The 13899-nt window shown below is 39.8% G+C and overlaps 1 protein-coding gene across 1 annotated transcript in view; it reads left to right on the top strand.

The window, feature by feature from the left end:
* Positions 1 to 448: 448 nt before the first annotated feature.
* Positions 449 to 13899, top strand: part of LOC306734795 (adhesion G protein-coupled receptor L3) — a gene marked incomplete at its 3' end in the record, with an annotated part of 118274 nt that continues 104823 nt past the window's right edge. Inside the window, exon 1 of the mRNA XM_079216185.1 lies at positions 449 to 654. Coding sequence (XP_079072311.1) covers positions 464 to 654 — 191 coding nt within the window. The 5' untranslated portion in view covers positions 449 to 463. The remainder of the gene's footprint in view (positions 655 to 13899) is intronic.

The following is a 13899-nucleotide window of genomic DNA, read 5'->3' as shown; positions in this document are numbered from 1 at the left end:
AATAATTCACATAATCCACGCTCTGCTCTGTTTCTGTTCGTCTAATTTCTCTGTTGAATGCCCATGTAGTGAATTTTTATTTTCTCACAGCCAAATGCAAACACCGTGTCTATTTCCTTCTCTTTGATCTGTGTCAAACTCACACTCTCTTTTCTCAACTCCTGGCCTCTCGAGGGCCCCTGTGGTATTGCTCATCCTCCCACTCCAAACAGCCAGCATCTTGTCCGCCCACACTCTCTAGACCAGGGTGGACAACCTCTTCTCATATGTCTCAGTGTCAGACCTTTTTGATTACAGGTTTTTTATTTTTTATTCAGGTCTCTTAAACTTAACTCCAGTTGTTTTCACATTTCAGTGCAGTATCCCTTTAACCAAAGTAGCGAGGGAAGGAATCTGAATAACTCCTACTTACATTAAGTTTCTTTTTGTCCCCTCTGTAGCCTTCAGTCGAGCACCCATCCCCATGGCGGTGGTGAGGAGGGAGCTGTCGTGCGAGAGCTATCCCATCGAGCTGCGCTGCCCGGGCACGGACGTCATCATGATTGAGAGCGCCAACTACGGCCGCACCGATGACAAGATCTGTGACGCAGACCCAGCACAGATGGAGAACACGCGGTGTTACCTGCCAGATGCATACAAGATCATGTCAATGAGGTACGACAATGTCCATTAATTACTTTTTGACATATTTTAATTAATTTAATAAATGGTCTTAACTTTGGAATCTCATGTCAATATTCACGTTGAATGCTGTCCAGGGACAGAGGGACTCTTACAACACTATGTGTGCTTGTTAAAATAAACATTAAGTATTAACGTTCATAGGCTGCAGGGATGTGACTTGATCCAGTTAGTAGCCCAACATGGCACATCTTTGTTTCTCCAAATACAGCCACAAATGTTTATTTTTTATGGTTTTACAATTTAAGGCCATACATTGTATTCTGATTATTAATTCTGAAATGTTTTCAATGTTGAGTGGATCATCCCTCATGGATTTAATATAAATACAAAATCTAGTCCAATAAAGTCAAATTTGTCTGGCTCGGTTCTCCAGACTACCATCTGCTCTCGTGACGTTTTCTGAAGGTAGCCGGATTTAAGAAGTCAACTTGTGTTTTGCCGATGATGGTGAAGTAAAGACAACCTCAATAGTCTTTAGGGAAGAAGGATCTGTCTTTGTCTGTCTGTTAGAAGTCTCTGTTTGTTATTAGATGGGCAGTACACAGTTTTTATTTCCTTACATAAGTGAGCAGAATACAAAATTAAGATTGACTTTGGAATATAAAAAGTTATATATTTTCTCTTCTACCTTCAGTGTTTCATATTTAAACCTACAATATAAGCTCTCTCATATTAAGTCATGTTAAAGCGCTATAGATGACAACACAACATTATAATATAAACTAGGTTTCTAACACTCACACGGTACATTTTAAGTAATTTACTTGAGTAGCTGTTTGTTAAAAACATCTTGAAAACATAATCAGCAAATTTTCAGTTAATGAGAGATGCTGTATTTCACATTTGAGGTCTGCTGAAATGGAATTAAATGTGGCTCTCCTTGAGACATACTCTTCTTCATGAAATTACTGTAGTTATTGATCTTATTCACATTGTAGACAAGACATGTAAATGTAAATGTTTTGTAAAAAATGATTTCACACTACATCTCATACATTGATCTGTGTGACAAATATGAGGACTGCCCCTTGAGATTAGCAACACTGAGAATACGAGAGCATGTTCAAATAGTAAAGCCATTAGTGGCTTGGGAAATAATTATGAATGAATACTAAAACCCTCCTTTAGGTTGCTGTGTGGCTTCGTAACATACCCCTGTATGGATTATTTGGCTCAAGAATCCCAGTAAACCTCACTAAACCTGGTTGCTAATCCACATCAGTCATACATTTTGTCTTACACAGATCACTGTTTTTTTAAAGTAATACATAATGAGTTATTTGTCAAAATGGAATTGTTCTTGATGAGCTTTTCTGCCACATGTGAGTCTTGTTTCCAGAGTTACGACCCCACTGTGCACAGACTGGGACCTGGAGACCTATTTGTCAGGCAGACACAGTATAGGATCCCCGTGCTTTTTTTTTTTCCAGTATAAAGGATTGCTAACATTAAGGTAATATATACACATGTTTTGGGGTTTAACCGAGTAGTCTGGACTTAAGAAACTGTAGAGCTCAAGGCAGGTGTGGAGTGAACATATGTATTGTACATCTTTGCTCTTTTATTGACTTATTGCAGCACTTAGAAGGGATGGACATTGTCTAAATTGCTGCTCTGTGTTAACTTTAGTCTACTGCTTTTGATTTCAAAAGCTTTAGTTTCACATTGGACGGCCCCCTGGGAGAATACTAATGGACCTTTGGGCTTTATCAAACAAATGCTCTTGGTTGTTTAGTTTGGTACCATAGAGTTGAGATAATCAGCTGTGTGAAAAGCAGCTGATGGTGAAAAGAGGTTGTGTGAAACATGGTGTCAGATAATTGATGCACCCTGTGGCTCCCTTGTTCTCTAGCCGCCTACTCAGACTAAAAATCCCTGCAGGAATGAATCAACCGGTCCTGCTACTGTCAAGAACACAAAACTAACATAAAGTACTCGCGAAAAGCCAGTCTATTTAGCATCTGGTTGCTACCGGGGGCATTTCACCCCGATCCGATTTTGTATTTTTTCAACTTATTTTTCTTCAGTATATTGTCAACTTTATAATTCTCAATGAGTCTATCAGCAGTGATGCAAGCACACTCATTCATTAATACTTTAGCTTTATTTTTTCCCCCGTCTCGTTCTTTCCTGTTTACTTTCTCCCCCTCTATTGATCATACAGTATGTTTACAAGCACACTATAACCCAAGCTAGGTATTAGTGCGATTAAAGCATGTAGATGTACCTGATTTCCACAATAATCAATATAATCATTATTTGAGTTTCAAAGAATAGGGGTATAAATAATGGTTATATTGCCCAAAAATATTTGTTCCCATGGCAGCGCAACATAACCTTGCATTTTTGATAAGGATACCTTAAATGCTTTTCCCCAGTGGATTTATCAGTCTGATAAAAGCAAAACAACTATTGCCCTCTAATAATATTCGAAAGACAGACACTGTTGAAAGTCCAGCTAGTGAGAGTGATGCAATCTGTAAAGCTTCTTGCAAATATAAAACATGTTTAATATGAATGGGCTGTGGTGCTCAGGTTCAGGGGAGGTGGGGGGTCGACCTTCTCACAACAGGGTGGTGAGCGGTGATGATGTGAACTGTATTCAGATCATTTAATTTATATCTTACTTAAAGCCGAGTCCACTCCATCTTTAAGTTATCTCCCACTCTTAGGACATGAGAGGCTGTGTCCCATTTCAATACTACATACTTATTCATAGCAGGTTTTGTGGTGTGTTCACACTGGACAAAATTAAGTAGTTTTGATAATTTACTGTTGGAGTGAAAATAATAAAGCATGTATTTTTCTTGGATTCCACCAGCTATAACTGTATATATTTAGTTTGAAGTATAGCACTTGGACACAGCATAGACAGTGACAAGATTGGCAACTAATCTAATCTGATTGTTTAATTTAACAAAGATGAACTGGTTAAAGTGTAATAATGCCAGTGTTACCTTAGATCTAATTAGCATGCTTGTGAATGCACTGATAGTATTTTCCTCTTGTGGGACTCTGCTCCCTTTTTTCGCCGAGCCTGTGTACCACCTGCCTCTCCTGCTGGCACCAGTTAAGTCGTGGTGACTGGCAAGTGTGGTATTTAGCATTCACGTCCCGTCTGAGGATGAGCCACGCTGCTGCCGGCTTAGTCTGTGTGCCAGGCTAGCATCCATCACCAGCAAATGCCCAACCATGTCACCGGCTCTCGCGAGCTGTCAATATACATTTAGGCAGCTCAGTCCCCCTGCTCCCCCAGCCACTAACAGCGCTCCATTGATATTCAGCTATCAAACCCAAGTGCTACCTTTTCCAGTTAAGCCCACTCACAGAGGTGTATACCAGGCCACTTCGGCAAGGTGTTTGGTTCCATTACAGTCTTTTAAGTGAGAGCTAATAGCAGCCTGTATCTGAGTGATAGCGCGCCACTGAGCTTGTGAGTGCTGGTAATGCATCCCAAAATGAAGGTTGTCTTGCACCATGCTGTGACTAGATGAAATGAATGTCTCTCTTTCATTAGCCATCCCTCCCTTTGTGCTGGGAGCATTATGGCTGCACAGAATCCACCGCCTCTGGAGAAGCATGGCACCTATAGGTGGTGCCGTGTTGCAAGCTAGATGGAGGCTAATGATGCTGTGATTGAAACCTGCTACCAAGGATTGATTCGGCACATTTTAAGGCCAGTATTTGCATAGTGTTGCACACATGCTGCAGCCTGTGGTTTTTGCAACCATTGCTATTCCCTTTTGGACAATTTTTGGAGCCTATTGTTTGGGAGCTGAGGCGTCTGTTGTATCCACCTCGTTCCAAAGCATGTGTAGATCTAGTGCCATTTCCCCACTGTGTGAAATCACTGGAGAGGCCGGGCACTTGTGCTATCAAACAGCAGTGACCCTTTTCTCATCAGAGTCCCAGTGTCTCTCCCTCCTCCCTGTTTTTGTGTTCCCCTTTTCCTTTCCCCAAGGCAGTGTGGCCTTCACGGCCAGTAATTACAGGCTATATCAAAGCTATATATCACCTTATATCTCAGTAGACCTCAGCAGGCACCTTAAGGGACAGCTGATAGCATTGTGGCAGGCTTGTGCATGACCCCTGAAGGAGAAAAGAAGGTCAGGAAGGTGTAAACCCACCAAACACATTCACCCAAACACACACACACATGCACATTCTTGTCCCTCTTTTGTCTTTCCGTATCGCTTTCAATTTTTTCCCTCAGTCTCTCTGGGATTCCTTTGACTGCTGTATCATCACACCTGTCATTTCAAGGAACCTAGAAGAACAATACATATTTTTGTCTCCTAGCATTTTGTATTAATGCACATGACACTAATGATGAAGGTTAATGGATATCACAGCTTGATGAGGCTCTTGAGGACGATAAAACTAAATGAGCGCAACCTGTGATTTGAACTTGCTGGCCTTGTGACAGTTGACATTTGAGAACCTTCCTGTTAATGATGTTTATGTGGAAAATAAATGCTTCCCGGCCATTATTTACCTCACCACACTCGGGCAGGAATACATGAGACAAATGGCTCCTCTCCCGTCGGATGAAAACACGAGCTGACAGAGGGACCAGAATGATTGAGGGATAAGAAGGGGAAAGCAGATGGGAGGATCCTTTCTCCTTTGCCGGTGATCTTTCCCATACGTTCCAGTTCTCATTATCCTTGGCTTGTGACCTCATTTCAGAGTTGAAGGATTTGATGAGATATTTATTTGAGCAAGAGAGTAGGATTAACTGAAGAATCCCTTGCGTGTTTTTGTTTTTGTCCTTCTTCATTTAAATCCACTCATTTGCAAGAGGATGCTATAGGTTTTTGGGGAAGATTAGAAACATGTTGAGGTTTCCAAAAATAGTAAGGCATGTAAATCAAGGGGCAGTTAAGTATCGTCACCTCATAAAATAATAAAAGAATGTTGACAACACATATTTTGTTGCCTAATTCATCTCATGATCCCGTAGTATAATGTCAAGAGTGTGACTTAGGCCATTTTAAAAAAAATAGTGAAAAATTTACTTGGGCCATTATTTCAGGAAGGTGACTGTAATTTACAATTCCTATTAACTTAGCATATATGTTTATGTTAAGAAACATTATTCTTGAGGCAAAAGAGGAAAAAAGTCAGGCTAAGCGGTAATGGTATATATACATTCAAAACCCAAACATGATAGAATTATCCTGAATACCGGTAACTTAAAACACAAGCACAGGCCTACCTGTCCTCACTTGGCCTCAGCTCTGAGGGTGGCGAGGCGCATACTAGAATGAGACCATCTGCTTCGTACTCTCCCGCATATCTGTTGTCCTGTTTTGGGTTTCAGCATTTCATCGTGTTTACAGACAGATATCAGTGTTTTATCAAATAACTTAATTATTTCATAGAATGTCACCAAGAAAGGTACTCAAATAAAACAATGGTTGCTAATAAGGTAATTGTATTTAGTCTTAGTTATTTATCATTAACACACAAAAAACAACAACATTATGTCCAGTTTACTTGTTAACTCAGCCCGTAAAAACAGTTCTATTGATCTGGAGGTAGCTGTCCACAGATTTAGATTGTAATCAACAGAAAGCCCGCGTTTTCAAACTGGAGTTATGGGGTTTGAAATAATTGTGCATATACTTTAAGAAGTACAGGGAATTTAATAAAAGATGCTATCAAGTTGCATCATGGGAAATGTAAGATGCGGTGAGCTTGACCCAAATATAAGTCAGGATATCTCGGCTTTTGGTGATTCAAGTGAGTCCCGCGGCTTTATGGAAGTATAGCGCTAAACTGCTGGAGTGTGCCTTTAATAGTCGTCAATTTTGGAGCTTTGAAGTCGTCTTTTATAGTTAATGCATTAAAGAAAGCTGGAAAGCATTCACATTCATATAGTAGCCATAAATACTTAATATAGTATTTGATACAAGCAAATAGACAGCTGCCATTGACATTAAGAGAGAGCTTATCATGCTGAGCAGATGTGAGCGTAATACCATCATTGCTCATGCATGACCCCGACAGCTTTGTCAGAAGTGGCCTTTCTTGTTTAAAGTCGAGGTTTGCATAAACATTTAACTCCCCAAACAATGGGATGTCAGATGAATTAATGCATGACTTTAATGCTGGAAGTGCAAATATCACGCAGGTGCTGCTTTAAATTAAAGGTTCTATTCGGCAGATTGTATTAAAATGTAGTACTTAATCATATACAAGGATCCAGCACCACTTCTACTTGGATTCCTACTGGGCATCCCAAACTAGACCTATAATACAAAGTATACATATCATTATGTACACTTTGTTTTAACCGCGCATACAGCATATTGGATTATATTGAGTGCATATTTTGCATCAATCACTCAGCAGAGTTTCTATGAGGTCCTGACATGCTTTTCCTACCAGCCTTTCTCTATTCATACAAGAGTTATTCGTTTGTCTTGCCTATTCTCCATTTGAGGCTGTTTTTTCCCCATGATACAATTATGTGTTGAGCACCTGACAATTATAGAACAAAAACATGACCGATGAGCGCAACAGGGGACAAACGCCTGTTGTAATAGTATGAACAAATAGAGAATGGTGGGTGGTTTTGCATGCCAGCATTAATATCCCAAAAAGATATTCATACAATCTCTAACACAGAAAGAGACAACACAGTCTACTTTTCAGCATCAAGCAGACATGACAAGTAATAAACACATTTGGAAGTTGTTTGGATTACTGAATTTCTCCTCCACCCCCACACCATCTGTACACGTTTGCCTCATGCCCTTGCGTAACCCTTTTTTTGCAGACTTTTGTAACCAAAGAGATTATTGTTTTACTCATTCTATTCTTTTTGACAGATGACATCACCTGACATTCATTATCCTGTCATTTTTTTCAGCCCCTTCCTACGTCCAAACCTACTCGACTCCTCTTTGATAGGAACCTGCCGCATTTGGCCAATTAGTTGCTGTAAATTTCAAACCTGCAACCCATCCAGTCAGCTTGGGCCTCCAGAAGTGTCCATACAAGACTCTGTGGCGATTAGACAGGAAAGGAAGCCCAGGGTTATCAAATGGGGAATCTTGAAGGACATCTCCCCATACCAAGCAGATTGGTATCTCTCAGGAGACACAGATAAAAGAGGAGCAGATTGACTCCGACCAAGCCAGTGGTTTAAATCAACCGTAGCGGTGTCCATTTTTTAATTCTGAGCGGAATACCCCATAGACTTTGTTATGCCCCTACAAGTTGAGCACTTTGCCAAAAAACCCAGAAGTTTGAGATATTTGGATTCTGGGCTTCTTTCCCTCAGGAAGCCCAGTCTGGTCATTGGGCCTTTTGCTATTAGATTAATGGCCGTCACAGTGGTGGCGCACTAAACTTGGAGTTTTTATAATGTTTTTTAAAAGAAAAGTAGGAGGCCTCAGTCCATTTGTCAGCTAGGGGAGTGAGTTTCACTTGGATGAGTGCAAACAGTAAAGAAAGGGCTAATTCAGACAGGAGCAGGTGGTTATTCAGAGTGCAGGGAGCCGACTAGGCTTTTTCCTTTCCTCTATCTGATATTTGCCCTTCTCTACGCTCCATAGTCTTTCATCCTTGTTCTTCTAGTTTTCTGCTTCTTCTTTTTTTTTTTAATTGGCAGGAGAAAAGAGGGAACCTACAGATTAGATGTCTCTTGATTTTGTCCTGAAGCAGTGTATCTGTTTTTTTCTCAGTAACATAGAGAGGGCATGCAACTTTTACAGAATTTGATAACTTTCCTGGCTATACATCATCTCTCCCCAAAGATAAAAACAAAAGAAATCCTTATTTGCTGATTCATGGCAACATCCAAAACGTATTGTAGCTCTTTCATCCACTTCGTCTAGCACCTTGACATGACATTCTTTTTCCTCTCATGGCTTTCCTTAATATTAATCTGCAATTGTAGAACAACCTAAGTAAATTGTTTATCTAATTTTTGCTTAGTGTACATTACCTATTTATTGGAAGAATGTTCCGCTTTGGTATTTGGTATTTGGTATTGTGGTGCCCTAGTGCAACAGATGTACAAATCATCACATTGTCTGGGAAAACTAGAATTGTATTTATATTTCCTGAAATGCATTTTGAATGGCAGTATAATGTTGTACATCAGAATTATGATGGTAATCATTTTGATACAATTGTATAAGGGTGAGCAGACTATTTATCTTCCACAACTCTCTCTGGAGAGTCATGTAAACCGGATTATTGTGTAGTTTGTTTATGCAATCATATGCAGTAAACTGCTTAAACAAACTGCTTCAGTCATAGTTTGGCAGCAGCGGTGCTGTCTTTGCATATACAAGTATGCATATCTAATTGAATCCCACCTTATTAATCACTTCAGTGAAACAAATGCAAACATCAAAATAAAGTTTTACTACAGAGACAGTTATTTTATGGCTGAATGAAATGTGGTGTCTCTTCAAACACAAGGCACATTATCTGCCTTTGGTGCTATTTATTGCCAGAACTTGCACCCTTACTGCATCCTAGGGATGGTCGCCATTCGGCCTATTTTCAACATGGTATTTGTGGATGAATGCAAAGTTAGTCATTGGATTTGGCTTCGAGACCCTCTTTTCATCCAGCTAATCAAAAGCCGTCTGTTCCCCAAGAGAGCCCTTCTGGGCTTTGGTGGACAGACGTGTCTCCTGTGGATCGGAATTTACTTTGTCATTGAGTTTTAAATCCCCTACCAATTTGGGTTCACTAGAGTTAGACCCATGTCACCTCCAGTATATCATTATCAATTACATCAATACTTTGACAGATGCTTTCCGAACCATGTTTTGCTTTGACTGGAATTGTTTTTGTGCCTTTGAAAAGTCTTAATCTTTTGCTCCAGATTGTGGGACATTGTCCTTTCCAAGCTTCATGCAGCTTGTTGGGCAAGAGTCAAACTCTTTGCTCCCACAATAAGAGGACGCAGCTTTCAAGCGTTCTGCCAAAACACTGGATTGCCAGAATTTGTCATGGATGTTTAAAATGTTTGATTGGTCTATTTTTTGTGGGTAGGGTGATGCTTGTCATCTGGCTTGCTTGGCTATGAACATTGCTTGAAAATGACTAATCTTCATCTTGAGAGTTCAGGCTGTGATGAGGTACTCTAGCACCACTGAAACGATGGATGGCTCAAAGTGCTTGGCTGGGAAAGCCACCAGTTGTTGCTCAGCCCACATTACAAAGCACTTTCTACCTCTCTTTGTCTCCCTCCCTGTCCTCTCAATTACTCTTCTACTATGAATCCCTTTTGCCCTCCTTAGTACTCCCCATCAAGTGTCTTGTTTCTTTTATTTGACTTTAATGTCTCTCTTTTTCTTTGTGGCTTTGGCACATCTTTTTTTCTGATGCTGGGCATGAAGGAGTTGCCACAGTCTAAAGTCTCTGGGTGCTTTACTTGCGAGGGCAGTGAGAGTGGGATCTACATTCACGCCGCATGCCCTCCAAACTTGGCAAGACAAAATCAAGGGAGCTAGACGAAGAGCGGTTTCACCTTGTTTCCTTTGTGACTTTCTGATGGCTGCACGGTTAGCACCTCACAAAGGACCGGTTTTATTAGCATGGTCTCATTCACCCACAGTCGACACTCTCATATGCTTCTTTCATTCCCCTTTGGCAGGAAAATAGATCTAGATTTGTGATCAGAAAGGGCGCTGTAACATTTTGAAATTCCACCTCCTCTTTATCCAGTTAGATCTTGTTTTAATATATATGTTTTTAACTTTAAATCATCAATTAAAATGATATAACTATCCCCTCGTTTGATCTTCAGGTGGTGGACCCACCTGCATGCTTAATAGGCAATGGAAAGCTAAAACATAATGTATCAATCTTCAAGAAGAAAACTGATGACACTCTTGTAATCAATGTTTCATAGCACATTTGCATGATTCACTTTGATCTAGCCCAAGTGACTGAATATTCATAGTCTGCCACTTGAACTCTATACATATCCAGTAATCCATATGGAAATGTTCACCCGTGGGCTCGTATCTTTAGGGTTTCTGTTGGCAATGCACAACTCACAACAATGTTTATAATTCAATAGATTAATAGATTAGAAGACAATAGATTGATTTAATTTGTCATCCCTTGTCCCGTAAAGGAGTGACATGGTTTAAATTATTCTAATCATCACCATCAAGCTAATCTGCCATTTATTGCCAATGACATCCTGATATATAACTTCCTAAATTTAAACATTTGTGACTGTTGAAGAAGCACTGGAGCTTCTCATGTCTGTGTTCACCATAATCAATAGAATGAGTCAAGTCAGGTCTCCAGTATTAACTTTTGTTCTTTCGATATTGTGCTAATAGTGTATTCTTACATGCCTGACACCACATCTGTTGCTTCACTAATAAATACATATTTGAGTGATGTGGCTTTGCAAGGCCTGTCTGTCACTGCCTCATTTAGTTTTGTATTATTTATTGAATTAACAATGTTCATACTTGAGTCTTGATTGTTTTTGCCTTTCAATCCCAAAGTAAAGTCTTCCGGGAGCTTTCAAAAGATTCAGTCCCACAAGTTTATCTGAAGTCTGACACAAGTCCAAGTGACAAGTCTGCAGCTCTGCCGACTATGCCAAAATGGCTGAAAATAATAGATTTTCCTCTTTATCTTTTAAAAATGTGAGTTATTTTTGATGTTCCAAATTCTCCAGCAACTTAAATTCTCTGAATTTCTTATCTAAGTTTGTGAATATATGTCAAGCCTTTGCCAGCTCAATCTAACCTTAAGTTCCATTTAGTAGGGGTTCTGGTGCTTTTGACCATATCACATGATCTTCATTCACTTTTTCAAGCCTCCATTTTTTTTTGTAATACCTTTAATATATCAATATATATATATATATTTTCCCCACAAACCCCATGATGACCCCACATTGGCTTGAAGTGCCCAGGTGGAGAATACTGCAGTAAAGATCTGTCTTTCGTTCCCCTAATTGATTGTGCAACCTCACCCTACCACTCCCTCATACTCGGTGACGCACACGTTCCTTTTGGGGTTTTGTCTGCGTCTCCTGCTGGCCCCCCATACTTGCTTGTGAAAGCTAATTTTGCCGGGCTATTCTCTGACCTGGAGCATGTCAATAACACACAGTGGGAGAGCTCTCACTTACCCAGCGCTACATTCTTATTCATGAGCCTTAATTCCATCAATAGCCTTTACAGCCGCTGGGCTGTTGTTGTTCCTTACTGTGGTGTGATTTTAGGGAAAGTGCTTGTAGCTGCCACAGGGTAATGCTACACGATAAAGGAGTGTTGCTTATAGCCCTGCCCATTCACCATTTGCTTAGAACATGTTCAAAAGTGCTGCGTATAAAGCAGGAGAGGGGATTTTGTGGCTGCTGCCATGGACCTAAATTCATGTGCTCATTGAGGTGGGGGCTGAATGTCTAGTGGAGGCTGTGATGCCCTGCTCTGGATTTCAGAAGAATTGGGCTTGGCAAAACACCCAACTTGCATCAATTCTGATATCCAAGCTTAGCTACTTTCTTTATTACCACTGCAAAAAAGTGTTGCTTAACAACATGAATCAGAACCTGAACTGCAATTGCACAGAAGGGTGGATGGACTGTATATGACCTCTATCTCACCAGGTAATTCCCATTGATATTCAGATACACATAAGAGAAGGGAGACCTGATTTATTTGATTTTATTATTCAAATCATTATTATAATTACCATGTTGCAGTGTGATGCTACTTCTCATTCATCAGGGAACTTGCTTAAATTGCATTTTGGATTTTGTGGGTAAGAATAATTTACTTCACCCCTAACATAGTGGTTGAGTTACTTAATTTGTTTTCTTTCAAGCTCCTGAAGAGCCAGAAATGTCTTGAATGTGTCTGTATTATAGATAGAGGGAAGTATGTATTATATTTATGTATTATTAAAAGTAGACTTGTTCTCAACATTTAAAAAAAAATGTGTATAAGGATATACGGAGACTGTTTGGAAGGGAGGGAGTGAACCAGTGTTCATAGTTGCAGAACATGATGGAGGGGTGCAGTTGAGATGAAAGATGCTTAATCTGAGACACCACTGCCACCTTGTTCCCTCTTGGCTGCTCGTACTCCTCATCCAATCAGGTTTCCTGTGTCACCTTGAAAAGTTGATGGAATTTACTTAAGGCCCACTGCTCCCAGATATTGTTGTTTACAATTCTGTTCACTTGCAACTTGGACATCAGTTGCTGTTTGGTTAGGTACGAGATGAGAATTTGAATATGCCTTTCCAGGCCATGTTGATTTGACATCACATCTTACAAGGACGTCCAATGGGCTACTGTTTGGGCCATGGTCTATTTTTGTGATGCATATTCCAATTTTGGTTAATAACAAACGGACTCCAAACCATTTGATGAAGGTGCCTCATGATGCAAGTACGCATGAAACGGGTGCGGTGTGTCTTCCCTGACGCCATGTTCAATGCGGCCTTTTGCACGTCTGCGAGTCTAACTGACGGATGTATACATCATAGACTCGCCTTCAACTCTGTTCTCAGTTACCCGCCTAACTGTCTGTTTTTAAGCAGACAGCGTCTCATTTCCTATTTTAACAGTTTCATACATCCTTCAGAGCAAAGGTATAAACACCAGATGCAATTTTAATACTGCGCTCTTGTTCTGTGGAGACCATTGATCTCTGTATGATCGGAGTCCTTTTGCAAATGTGATAATAAACTCTTGAAAGACAACTTGGTTCTCAATCTTAATTTCAGATTTCCACCACAGAGGATTGTGCGAAAAGCATGACAGCAGTACATTTAATAAAAGATAAGATAGAAGTGTTGATGCCAGTTGGGAAATTAGGTTGCAGCAGCATATAATAAGTAACAGACAAGGTACGATATTGCATGTGATTAAAAAAAGGCAGAAAACAATGCAGTTATATTTAAATGTTATACGTTATATTTGAATTAATAGCACTTCTCCTTTCTTATGAAGCAAGCAAGTTTGGCATTTAAAAGTATTTATAAATAATTGTAACTGCACTAAAACTGTGCTGCTAATGCAGAGAAAGATGAATGCAATACATTTTTAAATCTGAATTTTAATGTTAAAGATGTTCTATTTGGGTCATTACATCATGTACATGTATGTCAACACTGCAGTCACTGTTATGAATAATGTAGATTAGTTTAGCAGCTATCTAGTGAATCAAATGTGAAGATGAGAACTCTTTTTCTGTTTCTTGGAAG

This window comes from Taurulus bubalis, assembly GCF_910589615.1.
Source record: "Taurulus bubalis genome assembly, chromosome: 3".
Classification (NCBI taxonomy): domain Eukaryota; kingdom Metazoa; phylum Chordata; class Actinopteri; order Perciformes; family Cottidae; genus Taurulus; species Taurulus bubalis.
Note: the sequence above shows the minus strand (reverse complement) of the source record. Positions and strands in the feature narration are given on the sequence as shown.